This window comes from Caretta caretta, chromosome 6, assembly GCF_965140235.1.
Source record: "Caretta caretta isolate rCarCar2 chromosome 6, rCarCar1.hap1, whole genome shotgun sequence".
Classification (NCBI taxonomy): Eukaryota; Metazoa; Chordata; order Testudines; family Cheloniidae; genus Caretta; species Caretta caretta.
The window spans coordinates 32,376,251-32,393,305 of record NC_134211.1 but is presented as its reverse complement, the minus strand read 5'-3'; the positions used below and the strand labels follow the sequence as shown (position 1 = coordinate 32,393,305).

Sequence of the window (17,055 nt, the reverse complement as noted above, 5' to 3'; positions counted from 1 at the left end):
GCTCAGCTGTGCTTTCCAGTTCTCTCACTCGAAGAAGATACTCTCAGAACTGCAGGGGTACTCCTGTCCCATCTGTGCACATAAACCTGCACCAGAGGCTGGATAGGCAGAAGAATACACTTGGCATGAAGAGTTTTCACTAGTAATTGCAGAACTTCTACATAAACTGACAGACCCCCTGGGTAGCTGACATGGGGAAACCATATTGCACGTTACATTACACATCACTGCTCAGGGACTGTCAACACGCTGCCAGATGTTAGTTAGTAACACTTGTTTTCCCCCTTTCCGTGGTTTTTTTACATTGTAAAATCAAAACAAATGCTCAGCATTGGCAAGAATATGCCTTTTAGCCAAATAGGGTCCAGTATAATAGAATAATAATTTGCTCTTCTACCTTCTGAGAACTATAAACTTGCTCCTGGAAGATTATAACTTGGGTACATTGACAGGGCACTGGGGAGAGTCTGCAGTGTTTCTGATCTGTGGATAAACAGAGAACTTCATTGTTTTCTACTTCTTTCTAACAGTCTCTTTTCCAAAGTGCTACATTCAATACATGCTGTGAGGAAAGAATGCCTAATGAATATAATTCTTTATAGAAGCCAACACATATTAATAGAGTAAAGCCAAAGCAAAGCAGTTTGATCTCAGCCTTTAATGAAAATCTGCTCGTGTAGTCTACTTGATCATTTGTCATCTAACACATTGTATGTCATAATTAATACCTAACTGGTAGTTTTAGGCCCAAATCTTTAAAGAGCACTTTTGTATGTGCCGTCATAGATTGTGCTCATGCAAGCCAGCTGCATGCAAGAGTCCATTTTGTAGATTTGGGCTTAAGTCATGGAAAGAAATCACTTTCTGTCACTGCTGACTGGGTTTGCAGATGAATGCTTGACCTAGAGGTGAAAATCTGTCTAGCCCATAACTGATTGCCTGAGACTGATTGCCTGAGTCATCTATTCACCTAAAGCCTTGCTAGTGACTAGCTGACCATGACTGTAGTAATACAGAAAGTTTTGCCAAAATAAATATGAATAATGCTGGTAACTGTACAAAAAGCAGGGAATCTCAGGCATTGCCATGGAGTTGTTTGCTCCTGGGACAAGGCTGCAGAATTTTTCGAGGCCTAAAAAATCTATACTTTTCATCCACCTCAAAGCTGCTTGCTTCTCATTCTGTCTAAACTCTGTCTTGGTGGAGCTGTATTGCCTGCTGCTAGCATTTGTATTGTGAGCCATTGGTAGCAGAAGTCTGTCCTTTCATTGGAAAATGGATGGCAGTTGTGGATGCTTGTTTTCTCTGAGAGAGAATTATCTACAAGAGAGGAGTGTTTCTGAAAAGCTTTTATAGTATATGGGGCAGTGACATGAGCACTATCTGATACTGAACTCTGTAATCAGAGCTAATATAGGGATCAAACTATTACCTTCAGGCATGCAAGGACCATTCATATTCATTGTTCTTTGGCAATAGTTCCCTACTTGATAAACCTTACATTATCCTAATGTATATTTACACCATACTTTTGTCTTCCTTCCTCCATAGAGTGTTTTTCTTTTTCTTTGTCCAGGTTGGGGAGGGCGGGAAATAAGGGGGTGGTGGATTAATGTTGCTAATTTATTTTGTTTTTAATTTATATTAGTCTAAGAGCTGAACTGATCTTTTACACAATATTTTTAAACTAATTGATAGAACTTTGACGTCCATTAAAGTACCTAAAGTACTAAATTGACGTCCATTAAAGTACCTAAATTGCAAGACAGAAGCTTTGTTTCATTTTGTAACATTTTTGTAATTTTCACAGATTAAATGTGAATTCAAGCAAGAGACGGGAAAACAATGATCCCTGCTGAACTGAGTAGTAAAATATTAGATAAAGAGGGGCACATTCCTGATATTATTCAGAGCTCAACTCAGTGTGCATGGAACCATGTGGGCTTCATTTATCTTCCATACTGGAGATTGGTGGAATGTGACAGTCATAGTAAACTTTACATAATTTTGCTTCTTGTGGTTTAGAATGAACCTTTAATCAGACCCAAATTGCTGTGGCTTTATAAATTCAGTTGGGGAAACCTACCATGCTTGGCTTGATATAAATTTAGAAAACTATCACAGAAATATAACAGAGATGTCTGAAAATGTTGCTTCTGCTGTTCTTGTAGACAGCAGTATTTCCTGCTATATGTGTCATATGTTTTCAGTTTTCCAGCCCCTTTCCCAATGATCAGTGAAATCATTTTGAACGTTGTTATCTAATTAAGTCTAATCTCTGGTATTTCTAAAGCACCTCTCACCTTAGTGTCTAACCTTTAGAAGAGAGCAAATGATGTTATTGCCACTGACGGTGAACTAAATGAGCATGAGATGAAGACAATGCACACAACAGTTACTCTCCACAGTCGTAAAATGTTGGTGAAAAATCGATAAAATGGTGATTAAAAGACAATCGAACAAGAAAATGGGCAACGATTCATATTAGAAAATAGATTATTTTGAAAAATCTAATTTTACAAGTACCGTAAGAGTTTATTCATGCCAAGAAACACTTGTTACCTTCTGAACCATCAGAGTGCTAGGGGTTCAGCAGAATAGCTGGAGCTTGTCTCTAACATGAGACTTTATAGAAAAGCCACTATTCAGTGGGGCTGCATGTGCTCAAAGAGTGTGTTGCATCTTAGCATGGAACTGGACATGGTCTCTCTGGCACCTCTGCAGTTGCCCTGTCCAAGAAGGATGCTACTCTTTTTGCTGAGAAATCTGCCTACCCCAACTGCTGACAAAAAAAAAGTTTGCTTGAGAAGGGTGGGGCTGACTTACATTCTTTTTCTCCTTGGAGCTGTATTAATAGTGATCGTGTAATTAGAAGCTCTGTGGTTTCTTGTTTCTCTGCTACTTATGAAACCATGGAGACGTATTAAACACCCAGCCTTTGTATGTGTGTCAGACTGTTCTTCTAACAGGTGTAGTCCTTCACTGGACTTTTGTTTGAAATAGGATTTATTGCAGTCACATGCATTGGTGCAGAGACGCCTTGCTCCCATGATAGACAAGGTTGTCCTTATATCTTGCCAGGTCATACACATTTGTTCATTTACTAAATTTCTGTCTTTAGTGGGTATGGATCTAAACAGGCTACATGTGATGATCGAGTCTAACTGTAAAAATGTAGCAGATAAATTCATCATTACTGTGAGTCTTTCAACTGAGACTAGGTCTAGTTAACCTCAAGTTATTTGGCTCCATAGTGTTCACTTAAATAGTAGGGAAGAATAACTCCCGTCCACATGAGGAATTTCTAGGTAGAATTCTGTGACCTGTTATACAGGAGAGTCAGACTATATCAGGGGTCAGCAACCTATGGCACGCGTGCCAAACACGGCACACAAGCCAATTTTTAATGGCACGCTGCTGTCTGCCGGACCTGGGCAGACAGCAGCATGCCACTAAAAATCCGGCCCGGCCCGCTCTTTTCCACTCCCCGCCCACCGCTCTCTCCTTGCAGGGCAGGCAAGCTTCACCCTCCCCCCGCCTCTTCCTCCAGCATGCAGAGTTCCTGCCCCTCCTCCTCTCCCTCCCTGCAGCCAATCAGCTGATGGCCCTTGCCAGGGAGCGGGAGAGGTAAAAGCGGAGCCGCAGTGCGCTCTCTGCTCCGGGAACCTTGGGGAAGGGGGTGGAATCAGAGTATATCCCCTCCAGCCCCCTGCTGTGAGCCGCTCAGGGCAGGGGGCTGAGAGCACCCCCATGACCCCAGCCCACACCCCTCTGCCCTGACCCCTGCACCCCTCACACCCCACAGGCCTCTGCCCTGACCCCTGCACCCCCCCCCACAACCCCAGCCCTGACTCTGGCACCCCCCACACATACCCAGCCCCCCCCCCAGCCCCCTGCCCTGACTCCTGCACCCTCCTCACACCCCCCCAACCCCCTGCCCTGTCTCTTGCACCCCCCACATCCCCACTGTCACCCTGAGCACCAAACGGGAGCTCCTGCACACACACAGGCACACACATTCCCACCTGCACCCCTCACACCAAATGGGAGCTGCCCAGGTAAGCGCTCCACACCCAAACCTCCTGCCCCAACCCTGAGCCCCCTCCCTCATTCTAGCTCCTGGCCAGACCCTGCAGCCCAACCCCCAGCCTGCTTCTTCAACTCCAGCTCTGTTCTCAGCACACTCCCACCCTCATCTCAGTGCAGAGAGAGGAAGAGAATGGCTAGAACCAGGGAGAAGGTAGGTACCTACTCAATGTGGACAGAGCCAGGACTTGAGACAAGCAGTGGGCTGAGCAGGGCCAGCAGCCAGGACCCTGGCTGGCAGGAGCCAGTGGACGGAACCCCAGACCGGCACTGGGCTGAGCCGCTCAGCCCACTGCCAGTCTGGGGTCCCAGCCACCGGCCCCGCTCAGCCCACTGCCAGTCTGGGGTTCTGGCTGCCAGCCCCTTGCCAGCCAGGGTCTTGGCCGCAGGCCCCGCTCAGCCTGCTGCTGGCCTAGGTGAACGGAACCCCAGGCCAGCAACAGGCTGAGCAGGCCAGCGGCGTAAGATCAGCATTTTAATTTAATTTTAATTGAAACTTCTTAAACATTTTGAAAACCTTGTTTACATACGACAATAGTTTAGTTATATAGTATATAGACTTATAGAGAGAGACCTTCTAAAAAACGTTAAAATGTATTACTGGCACGCAAAACCTTAAATTAATGTGAATAAATGAAGACTTGGCATACCACTTCTGAAAGGTTGCTGACCCCTGGACTATATAATCATAATGGTCTTTTCAGGCCTGAAAGCCTATTAAATCTATGGAAACAATGGAGATATGCTGATTTACATCAGCGGAGAATCTGACCCTTTGATTTTAAGCAGGTCTGGTTCAAGAACAATGATGTATAAGTACAGTACCTACAAGGAAATTCCCCTTGTTTAAAAAAAAAAAAATTAAGCAAATTGACTTTGGGACGCGGACGTGTAGTAACAGCACATGGGGAGGGAGCACTTTTCCTTGCACGATTGCACTCTGCCTTGCACAATACACAGGGAGGACACTACATAATAGACGGAACTTGGAATGCTCCAAATGCTTAGTACACACAGGGCCAAATTCACTTTGTCTAGAGTGGAGAGTGGTAAGTGATATCCTATCCTCAAGCCCCCAGAAGTGACAGATGTGCCACAGAAGAGGGCCAGTTGTGATATCGCCACTGCCTTCCACTAAGCATTCCTTTCAGTCAGGGGCAGGTTTCAGTTTGTGGCCAGGACTCCATGGGCACTCCACTGCTAATGGGACGTATTGAACAAGTTTGTATCCTGGCTAGGTTTGGTAATATGCCCGAGTTGTTTAATGCTGCATACTTCGGGGTTGTATTAGCCCGTTCTCCCTAATCCTTGGCTGATTTTCTGACAGGATCTTTTCCCCCCCAATCTGTACTCTTCTGCCAGAATAGCTCCAGGGCTGAATCTATTCCATTAGCTAATTGTTTTCCATAAATCCATTTGTAGGAGATAAGTAAGTGCCTGATACTGCCCCTATGAGAGTTTTGCTCTTGTCTTCAGTAGGATCAGGATCAGTCCCCAAGTATTATTATGTCCATATTGCAGAAGGGGGTACTGGCACACATAAGTTTAGTGACTTGCCCAAGGCCACATTGGGGAGTCAGTGTCAGAACTTGGACTAGAACTCACTAGTAGCAGGCTCCTGGCTCAGGGTTAGAATTAGACCACTAGACCGTGTCTCTCTGGCTCACTGTTATGGTTGATATAATCAGCAATGTGGGGGGTTTCTTGTTCATAAAGTTTAGATAAATTTTCAACCACCATTTAAAATATAATGTAGAATGAACAAGCATGGAAGATAGATACCAACAAATATCCACAGTCAGGAAGTGCCCTTGTAGAACCTACTCCAGTGAAATAGGAACTGCAGTTGAAAAGCTGTCAAGCTTCTAGATAGACAAGATATTAAAGAAGGACAGAGAATACAGAAAGGGGGAGGAGTGAAAGGATAGTCAGTGGCATTTGTTGGTATCGTGCACATATCTGTCCAAAAATCATTACATTCATTAATCAGGGTCCCAACTGTCGATTATAAGAAAACAAGATGATTTTATTTTAAAGTTGGGCTATGAAGTTCATGTCCAGATCTGGATGCTAGTCCCCTGAAAGCATGGAGGCATTTGGATCTGGGATTTGGGCAGTGCTCATTATAGTGATAGGCGCTAGCTTTAAAGTTTGGCTCTAGATTCAGATCTGATCTCTATTTCTCCCGCCCTTCACATCCAGAGTTTTACTTTGGCCTATTATGGGGACTGGAGACTGTCACAAATTCCTGATCTGGTTCCAAACCTCCCCAAAGTTCAGGGATGTCCAGAGCCAGGATTTTGGTTCAGACCCATCTCTCTTTTATTTGTCAAACATTCAGAAATTATTTGAGGCCAGACAAAATGCTCCTTTGAAGCCCTGTGAAGCTTCCAGTCAGCTGAACTATACATGATTTTTTTTTTTTTAAGATTGGCTTTAAATAAAAGGTGATAGTTAAGTTGTGTTGGAAATCTGGCCTTCTGAGAACAGATGTAAGGCAGGAAAAGGAGAGACACAGAAGAACTGAGCAGTTTAAAGTAGATGCAGCTGCTGTCAGCCACTGTGTGCGCTTTGATGTCTGCAGAATTGCTGCAGTCCACTGATGAAAATTGAAGGACTTGCAGTATTTCTAAAATAAGATGGAGTTTCTGAATGGGGTTCAAGCACCTCCTCCGCGTTTGCTCTGGGGGCTATATAGTAAAGAGTTCACAGCATAGGAAGTTGCTCCCTAGAATGCCGAGACTGCAATGGTGGCTGGGCTTTGTGAGGAATATGTACTGGGAGGGAGGTTCTGTGAGCTCCCCTGCTCATCACACCTGTTCACAAGCCACTCACAGTTGAGTCCTGTATGTTTCAATAGCCTATAGATAATTGGAAACTTTAACTAGTAAATGTTTGTAGCTGCACATGGCATTGTAAGGGTAGACAGAGACAATGCCAACTGAAATATCACACTTCTGTCTGAAATACCGTTAGGTACTGATGTTACAACTAACACCTAAGAAGATCAGAACCAAAGTAGATTAGAAGAACAAAATATTTCCTCTAGTCTTTCTGTTTGTTGTTATGCACATTTCACTGTACTTGGGATGGCGTCCATTTTGTGGTTTGTCTAGCATAGTTGGTCAGTTTCCCCTGCTGTGGGTCTGGGTCTTTCTCACAGCAACAGGGGAAAGCAAAACATTGAAAAAATAAATGATTGTAAAACTACAAAATTGGCAGAGATACACAGGAGCAGGCATAGTTAACTTGTTTGTTTGTTTGTTAATTCACTAGATTTCAAGATGACTCAGCCCACATAAATGTCATGCTTAATGGCCTCAACTGATCCCCATGCAGGCTAGAGAGAAAAATGTCCCCCCCTTCCCCTCCACCTTTCATAGCAATGCAAAATTGATCAGGTGCAGGGTTTTCACTACTTCCTCCAAGTCTAGTGTTTGCCAAGGTCTGGGGTGCAACCCCTGAGAACGTGTGGATGACTAGCTGGTGGGGTTAGGGGGGTAGGCCAATCTCTCAGTTGCTTTCCAGTGTGAGCAGTTGGTTATGGGATCGAACCAAGGGAATTGTGGGCATCGATTCCACCACCCCACACCAATTCCCATAATACACAGTGACAATTTCCCATAAGGAGGTGTTCCAGAAGGCAGAGCAGAGGGCATTGGGATGCCTTACCACTGTGCAACATGCTTTTGCTGATACAGCTTGATGCTGTGTGGACTCAATGCGCCATCACAAGCGGCTGAGAGGGAAGTAATTACGTAAGTACGTAAGTAGTATTGTTGGTGACAGAGTTCTTACTGGTACTACTTTCTAGTGTATAGACAAGGCCTCAGCTTAAAAAAAAAAAAAAAAGAGAGTAGATTTCTAGCTATGGTTGTGAAGGAACCTTCAAAATATGAAGTGAGCCTAAATGACGCATAGACATTTGGCTGAGTTTCCAGAGAATCTGCCTCGATAGCTTTAAGGTGTGAGCTGCCCCATCTATTCCAACGGGTCTAATGACGATACTTTAAATGTCAAGATTGTTCCCTACTTCACATCAAAGCATGTTGGGGGGGGGGGGGAATCAGGTTATGAAGTTCTACCCCAGCATGCCCAAAAGGAGGTGGCACAAGTGAGGTGGGCATGGGAGATGTGTAAACTGACAGGTGCTGGCCTTTAGCAACACATGGCAGGGCTGCTGGGTGGGGAGAGGGCTCGACTGGTTTGATATTTTTTTCCCTTGAGGAGAGCTCAGCTTTCAAACGTTTGGGAAACACTTCATTAGTCTGTTCCAGTAGGGCAACTCCCCTGTTTCCTTAACCAGTTAGCAGTTAAGCACTAGAACGCCTGTGAGCCATACCACAGGACATTTAACAAATACATATGAAGAATTAGTTGCTTTACCAAGTCCTATTTTCCGCATGTCAAAAGCTTAAGAATCGATGACTGAGATCCAGTCGGAAAATACTCCTGCTTCATTTTCCTTTCAAGCTAGGATGTGTGCAGAGCTTTTCCAGTAAACCTGGAAATGGCTCAATAGAGGGAGTGCTTGGACTCTCGATGTTTCCAGTAAAATCCTGTCATTGCATATCACATTATCATCCATCATACTATCATATCAAGACAGAGTGCCAAATCTGAGAGAGGCTAGAATTGCCCAGCTCCCAGGAAACTGAAGCAGCCTGATTCTTTGAGATCTTACACCTTTGCCTTCAATGCCCTGCTTGTATCTCCACTGAAGCATGACACCTGTGGTTTTAGATTAGCTGTCTGCTGAGCTCTGTGTAAGCTTGAAAGCTTGTCTCTCTCACCAACAGAAGCTGGTCCAATAAAAGATATTACCTCACCCACCTTGTCAATCAAAGACAGAACAGTGATTGGTACAGGATGATGATGGCCCAGATGGTGGCTGGGTCTGAAAGGGAAAGGTATTGTCCTGTCTTCCTTTAGCAGTCTGGAGAGCATGGCAGCTTATAGAGAACATAATTGTGGCAATGTTAATAATAAAAGTTGTGAGGTAATGGCAGCCAGAGCACATTAAATGAAACAGCATTCATATGTGCATGTCAAAGCAGGGCCAAAGAGTATCCTGGCTGTCCTGTCCTATTGGTAATCAGACTGCTGATTTGTTGCTACATTGAGATATTTGGGATTCAGTTATTTTAAAATATTGTCTTAGTCCAATATTCCCCAGTATCCTTTGTAGAGTCTGTCCTCACAATTACAGTTTCTACTATAATTTGTTTTAAAAGTCTTAAGCCGCATGACCAAGTGTTCTAGGTTTATAGCAGTCAGCTCTGCAGGTCAGGAAGATGCAAAGTAAGGGGGCCTGATTTTGATCTGACATATCCTAGTCTAAATCCACATTGAAGCCACTGAAATAAATGGTTTTACACCAGGGTGTTAAACCAGCATCAGTGAGAGCAGAATATCAGGCACAAGGATGTTGTACGGTGCTAATGTTCAGTCGCCACTTATGTTTATTCAAGTGATTTTGGGCTGTGTATGAGATGGATGACTGTTCTGCTGGCAAATATTTTTATTGGTCTATCAGCCACAGTTGTTCATCTGTAACTAATACTGTTAGTATTGCAAATCTGAGCTCTTACAGTCCCCACAGAGAAAGTGGAAAGAGGAAATTCTCTGCGATACTCTTCTGGTTATCTTACTGCAAAGCTGGAAAAGATTAGAAACTGCAGTTTATGAACCACAGCTGGGAACTAACATGCCTATGGACCAGGGCTCAAAGAGCAGATCCCATCTGAGGCTTTTTTCCTTTGGAAACGAAGTACTCCATGCTACAGATGCTGATCCTTTTTCTCCTTCAAAAGCAGGTTTTAAGGATTATAAGTAGGTAAAAATCTCTAATTCGGTTCTGAATTCATGTAGCTGTGGAGCAGATATGCTGTGCCTTGAATGTACTTTGTTATATTAATTCATCCTTAAACACTAAATTCCTAGGGCCAGATTCTCAACTAGGGTAAATTGGTATAGCTTCATTGAAGTTGAGCTACACCAATCTACACGACGGGGGATCTTGTCTTGGGTACTATATGATAGGGCAGAGATTTTGTGGTTCTCATCCATGTGCTCTGAATGTTTCTCCCAGAATGCATGCAGACGTCTGGTTTTTCCCCAGAAAATGGTGGTATTGGTCTGTGTTGGGGTAGTATGACGGGTAAAATGCATGAGCTGAGTGTACCTGGAATGCTGCTTTAGTGTGATTTCTGGCTAACTCTCTGCTGAGCTGTTCTTTTGGCTTTTAGTGGGGTAGGTGCTCTGAGATCTGAAGCCTGTGTAGAATCTGCAGTCTTCCCCACTCGCTCTCACCTACATGTTAAACAAAGCATCCCCGCTGAATCTCCATCCGTGGTTCTCCAGCTGCAGTAGAGGTAGAATTCCCTAACCACCCTCCCCAACTACCTGCTTGGAAAACTGTACTTTGTCTCTCTCTTCTGCAAATGGGGCTGGGCACCTGAAGCCCCTGAGCCTGATGGAATATTGCTGCAGCCTAATGACAGTCCTGAGCAGGAAATGGAAACGGACTGGTTTGGGGATATATGGATGGGGGGGAATATGTGATTATAATTGCGGGCAGGAAGCTGGATGATGCCCCACATGCCTGACTTCACAGAGGCACTGTAAAATCCAGAGGATGCCAAGGGTGGGTGCAGCCCAAAAGCAAGCACAAGAAGTTGGGTGTTGATGATATCTGGGGTCCCGTAGAAACCTGTCCCCCAAAGAAAGGAGGTGTGTGTTGGTACCACAGTATCAGTACATACAAAAGAATTCACCATATATTTCCTTTTAGCACCTTCCCTGCCCTGTTTCCCCTGCCTCTGCCCCTTTCCTTCCCCACTCCTACTCTTGTTTCCCCTAAGCTTCTGTACATGGCTGCTGCTTTCCCTCCAATTTCCCCTACCAGCTGTAATTTGCCAATTCACAGTGATGTAACAATTATGAATGATCAGTTTGGTTTTTGTCCTGACGTACTGTGGACATGCCATGCACACTCTGTTGTACAGTAAACGCCCCTGGCATTTACCAAGATTTAGTTGCTTGGTATATGTTACATTTGAGTCTTTTCAGTGCAAAGAAATGCAAAGGGAAGCGATGAAAACATATTCAGCGCTCCATGACTCACTCATTTCCTTAGCATAAATTCTTCTTTCTCCCAAAGTGGGAAAGAGACTGATACACTCCACTGCCCTGTGTAAATTGCAGAGGCATCTGCATGCAGTTTTTCTTTCCACCATCCCATTTTTCCCTCTTTTCTCACTGTGAGGCTGGCTTGCTCAGTTTGACTCGGCTTCCCGTTTGCCACGTCTGAGGGGCTGAGCAGCAGAACATTCTGTGCTGCTTCACGACTCTGTGGGGCTGCCTTGCAGAGCATCACAGAATGAAGAATTACAGCCACCAGCGGAAACTCATCGGCGCTTAAGCTCCAAGGCACTGCATTCCTCACAGCTTTTCCAAAGAGACTGATTATTTTACCATGACTTTTTACCGTGGACCAATCATTGTGTTGCCAATGAGACCATTCTGCAGATAAATGTACTGTAGATTTACCATGTGTTAACTCAGCAATCCTGTACGTAAAGCTCAAGGAAATGGGAAACAAAAGAGGGCTTGTAAAGGGAGCTGATCTGCAAGCACGGACTGTGGTTAGAAATAGTTTTTGCCAACAGTTTAACAGTTAATGTGACAGTATACAGTCACAGGGCCTGATCCAGCTCCCGTTAGAGTCAATGGTAGTCTTCCCATTGCCTCCAGTGGAAGTTGGATCGGCCACATATGGACAAGGGAAACTTTCTCTCTTTGGCTTCCACTAGGGGCCTCCTTAAAGGGCAGTCTTCCTCTCCTTCATGACAAATAGCAAAAGGAGCAAATCAAAAGGACTCCACCCAGTAACAGTCCAGAATGCCTGTGTGCTTCCCTCATGCACAAAGTCCAGTTGTATGTAAAAATTCTACACTTGGACTGTAGCTACAGACTGAATATTCTCCTTGGTTCACTGAAGCAGCAGGAGTGTGGTGTGGGATGGGGCTAAGGTCCAATAGGCACTAGAGTTTGGGGAAATGCAGAGATCACATTTATGAACCCGTGGAACCAGCTCAACGCATCGAGAATGGTCACCTCCATTGTGGCATTAGGTCACCCAGTAAGAAGCCCCTTACCTCAATTTCCCTTTTCCAGGCACTTCCATCATATGTGAGAAGGTGGCTCCACTTGGGATGCCCACCTGCAGCAGGCAATGGCACAACTGGTGGTCTGCCTCAGTTTCCCCTTCTGGAATCCCAGTAACTCTACGCAAGCTTTCCACATATCACTAGTCCTTTGTAGAATTCATTTATTACAAGAGCCCCACAACCATAGTCCAGAATTTCCCCAACACAGCCCAAACAGTACGTTCACTTTTCCATGTCCCAGCAGTCCGTCAACACACCCCTGTTCATTCACTCTGGAGCACCTGGCTCTGGCCACTGTCGGAAGACAGGATCCTGGGCTATATGGACCTTTGGTCTGACCCAGTATAGCTGTGCTTATGTTCTTATGTATAGCTCCAGCATCTCTCACCATGCTCCAGCTTGTCTCGGGAGGAATGGCTCTGGCTTCTCTCACCACACCTCACCCCAGCTTCTCCAGCTGAGGTGCTTCCCCACCCTGTTTCCTTCTCAGGGCAGGTTCTAGCTTGCACCTGGGGATATCAGTGGGCTCACCCTGCCATCATTCCTCAGCCCTCTCTGGCTTTCTGGCTTCAGCACTCCAGCTCAAAGAGCCAGCACACGTCTCTCTCTGCTGCTCTCAGCCTTCAGCCCTCTCTGGCTCGGGGAATTTTACAGGTTACCCCCTGACTGCTTTTCTCTTTCTCCAGCCTGATCAGGCTCCACTGCTCAACCAGGGAACTCTCATTGCTCCCTCCTGCAGGGGGTCACCTCCTGAAGCTCTCAGTCCAGCTTGGCTCTTCCTTTGGATTCTGGATTCTCCACTCTCCCTCTGTGGGCTCTGAACTCACCCTTGCTTTTGGGCTGTCTCTCATTTTTAACTCCGAGGGACAGCCCCACTCTCTTCATTACACCAAAATAGGGCTCACCTGGACTGGAAGAGGAGAGTTGGGCCCAATTTCATTTAAGGGGCCAGCCACCCTATTACAAAGGGATTCTTCTTAGCTTGGCAGCAGCACTCCTATCCCACAGCCATAGCTGCACACCAGGACCAGTAACTCTACTGCCATTGGCTGCCAGCACCCAGTTCCCCTCGGTGACCTTAGAGAGGGGAGCCACAGAATACACAGTCACCGTTAGTGCTGCTTTAGGCAGCATTAACTGCCCACCGACCTCTCTTTCAGCTTGCCTACAATCTGGGTAGTGAGTGGGAGTGGTTTTCCTCCAGCCCTTCCTTACCTATTCCTGACCCCACTCATTTCTTCTGCATGGTACAGGGGAAGAAAGGGGGGGCAAAGGTGGCTATGCAGAGTGGGAAGGGACCCACTTCTGTGTATAAATGGGCCCACTGGGGCTCTTTTTGCAAATTGGCTTCCTTCTGCGCCATCCAGCAAGGAGAGCGTATGGACTAAAAATGATAATTATCCAAGGCTTGAAAAGTGAATTAGACCTGAGAGGATCAAATTCCTCCCAGAACTTCCTGGGATTACACCAAGGAGGAATTTGGCCTGAGCTCCTCTTTCTGTAAAGGGCTCACATCAGAGGATCTTGCTCTGGTCTGTGTCACTTTGGTAACACTGTGCCCTCTTTTTCCTCTTAAAATACTCTTGACACCTATCTCTAGCTTTCATATTTCAGGTAAACATTGCACTGTCCTTCACTCCTTGGATTTAATTGGGTTTGAACCATTCCATGTTACTTAAGTTAATGAAAAAAGAAAATGAATGTTTGTCTACTGACTGGACTCATTTCTGCTCCGAGCTTTGGATACTATACAAGCCAATGCAATAACGTTCATTTTGACAGGAAAGCGTATGTTTAACCACTGTCTAATGTATTTGGGTATTTTGAAGTCTGTTAATCCATTCTGAAATGCTTCCTTGACCCCTACTTGACTCATTGGCTTACAAGGAATTTTAATGTAGTAGCTACAGTCCAATTCACTGTGAGTAAGTAAAAAAGGCATTATGAGAGGTTGACTCATTATGATAAACATAATAACAATATCTAGAGCTGCATGATTTTAAAAATCTCAGCTTTACAGATAATGGCATTTGGGTGCAAAAGTTATTATTTTTCTTCCTGCAAAAGACACCACATCAGTTTGACTGGAGATTCCCAGGTTCTCCTGTAGCATTTGTAACATTAGATTTATATTGTACAGCATGTCTCACCCCAAAGCCTTTAACTCCATCAACTGTCTTTCATTTGAATCTAAAGATGTCGACTTTATATAATCTGTGGCTTCACTAATACAATACGTACAATTAGATTCCATGCTTATGAGATAATAATCTGCAGCTGCCAATTGAAACATTCTCTAGCAGCAGCAGCTATCCAGTCTTTTTAATTAAAACAATACTAAAATATTCAGTCTCATGTATGTGTGTGTATATATATATATATATATGATTAACATCACTGCCTAAAGTTTAAATACTGTACTTCAGTATCTTACATTATTGACGTAAAAGCATATTTTTTCTCCATGCCCTTGGTGCACATGTATGTGCAAAAAGAAAAGGAGTACTTGTGGCACCTTAGAGACTAACCAATTTATTTGAGCATAAGCTTTCGTGAGCTACAGCTCACTTCATCGGATGCATACTGTGGAAAGTGTAGAAGATCTTTTTATATACACACGAAGCATGAAAAAATACCTCCTCCCACCGCATGTGTGTGTGTGGGGGGGGGGGGCTGAGAAAACCTGGATTTGTGCTGGAAATGGCCCAACTTGATTATCATACACATTGTAAGGAGAGTGATCACTTTATATAAGCCAGCAGGAGAGTGGGGTGGGAGGAGGTATTTTTTCATGCTTTGTGTGTATATAAAAAGATCTTCTACACTTTCCACAGTATGCATCCGATGAAGTGAGCTGTAGCTCACGAAAGCTTATGCTCAAATAAATTGGTTAGTCTCTAAGGTGCCACAAACCCAGGGTTGTGAGTTCAATCCTTGAGGGGGCCATTTAGGGATCCATCCTCTTTTAATTGGCCCGGGGGGGTCTCACTAAGAGCTGCAACGTCAATGTTGAGTCTTGCCAGTTCTCTGGCAATTATGGCAGTTCTTTCTGAGCATTCACTGTGCTGAGAGTCCATAAGGGTGTGGACATTCCATGTGCCAAATATTGGGGATTGGTCCTGCTTTGAGCAGGGGGTTGGACTAGATGACGACCTGAGGTCCCTTCCATCCCTGATATTCTATGGTTCTATGAATTGGACTGGGAGTCAGGTGGCGTGGGTTGTAATCCTGGTTGTGCTGTAGACTTGCTGTCACTTAATTTCTATGTGCTTCGTTTCCCCATTGTAAAACAGGGATAATGACACTTACTTTTTGTAAAATGCTTGTAAATCTCTAGATTAAAAGTCTTTTATCGGCACATATTATTATATTAATTATTAATATATTCTTATAACTTTATATCATTATACTGTAAATTGTCAATTAGTACAATGTATAATGTAATACAAACTGAATTTCTTTTGCACCCTTACATGTAGTAAGTTGCATTACAGTATATAGAGTGTAAAGATTGGGCTTGATTTTGAAGTCTCAGTGAGGTCTATCAATCAAACCCAGTTTGAAGAAAATCAGTTGAAAGGTTCAAGGTTATGAATATCTAAAATTGAGTTTTGAGAGTTTGAGAATGAAGACTTGAATTTTGAGAATCTCGAAGTTTGGTGATTGCCATTTTGGGTTGATCCCCTGATAACCATGAGACTGGAATGATCCTGAGCAGGGATAACCCAAAGTTCTAAGCTACCTCACTGATAAACTGATGTAAATAAATTACTGAAAAAAGTTTCAAGATGCCCATTTTCAGAAGTACATGATAACTAAAATGACTTTATCCAGGACCCTCAAGGAGACGTGTACTCATCCTGAGTGTACCGAGAAGGTGCAGCTCAGCAGCTCCTTAAAGAGTAATGGTTACCTTTTATTATCAGACCATAAATCTAGAGCACAAAATTTGTATCTGGATGTCAGAACTAAAGTTCACAAATGTTGGCCCATCTTTAGCTCTAAGGGTTAGAATAATGCTTTCCCTATAGGTCATGTTTAATGAATTAATTATTTGGACCTCTTTACATGTTACTGGCCAGATGTGTCCTCATGACCTATGGAGAATATTGATTTAGACAAAATTAAAAGAGAAAGAAGTATTTAACTGAGGAGTAGAAAGTATTTTTAGAGACAACTTTGAGAAGGCAATAGGAGTGGTGCAAAAAACCAGTGAACTGCATACAGTATGCATCCGATGAAGTGAGCTGTAGCTCACGAAAGCTTATGCTCAAATAAATTGGTTAGTCTCTAAGGTGCCACAAGTACTCCTTTTCTTTTTGCGAATACAGACTAACACGGCTGTTACTCTGAAGCCATACATTTCTTTTGGCATTGTTGAGTTTAGATGCTATTCCCTCTTCACCTTCTCTGGCAAGAGACCACAGAGGTAAGGCAGTAAGTAATAATGGTTGTAATACCTGTAGTTTAATGGTGGTGTGTTGAGAATCATAGAATCATAGAATATAAGGGTTGGAAGGGACCCCAGAAGGTCATCTAGTCCAACCCCCTGCTCGAAGCAGGACCAATTCCCAGTTAAATCATCCCAGCCAGGGCTTTGTCAAGCCTGACCTTAAAAACCTCTAAGGAAGGAGATTCTACCACCTCCCTAGGTAACGCATTCCAGTGTTTCACCACCCTCTTAGTGAAAAAGTTTTTCCTAATATCCAATCTAAACCTCCCCCACTGCAGCTTGAGACCATTACTCCTCGTTCTGTCATCTGATACCATTGAGAACAGTCTAGAGCCATCCTCTTTG

General features: G+C 44.0%; 1 protein-coding gene across 12 annotated transcripts in view; it reads left to right on the top strand.

Moving 5' to 3' along the window:
• The window catches only part of DENND2B (DENN domain containing 2B), a 286,057-nt gene that overhangs the window by 186,182 nt on the left and 82,820 nt on the right, over nucleotides 1-17,055 (top strand). Inside the window, exon 1 of one of the 12 annotated variants that reach the window (XM_048854355.2) lies at nucleotides 9,828-9,918. The exons of the other annotated variants lie outside the window; for them this stretch is intronic. Coding sequence (XP_048710312.1) covers nucleotides 9,864-9,918 — 55 coding nt within the window. The 5' untranslated portion in view covers nucleotides 9,828-9,863. Of the gene's footprint in view, nucleotides 1-9,827; nucleotides 9,919-17,055 lie in introns of those variants that run through there. 12 annotated transcript variants of the gene reach the window in all.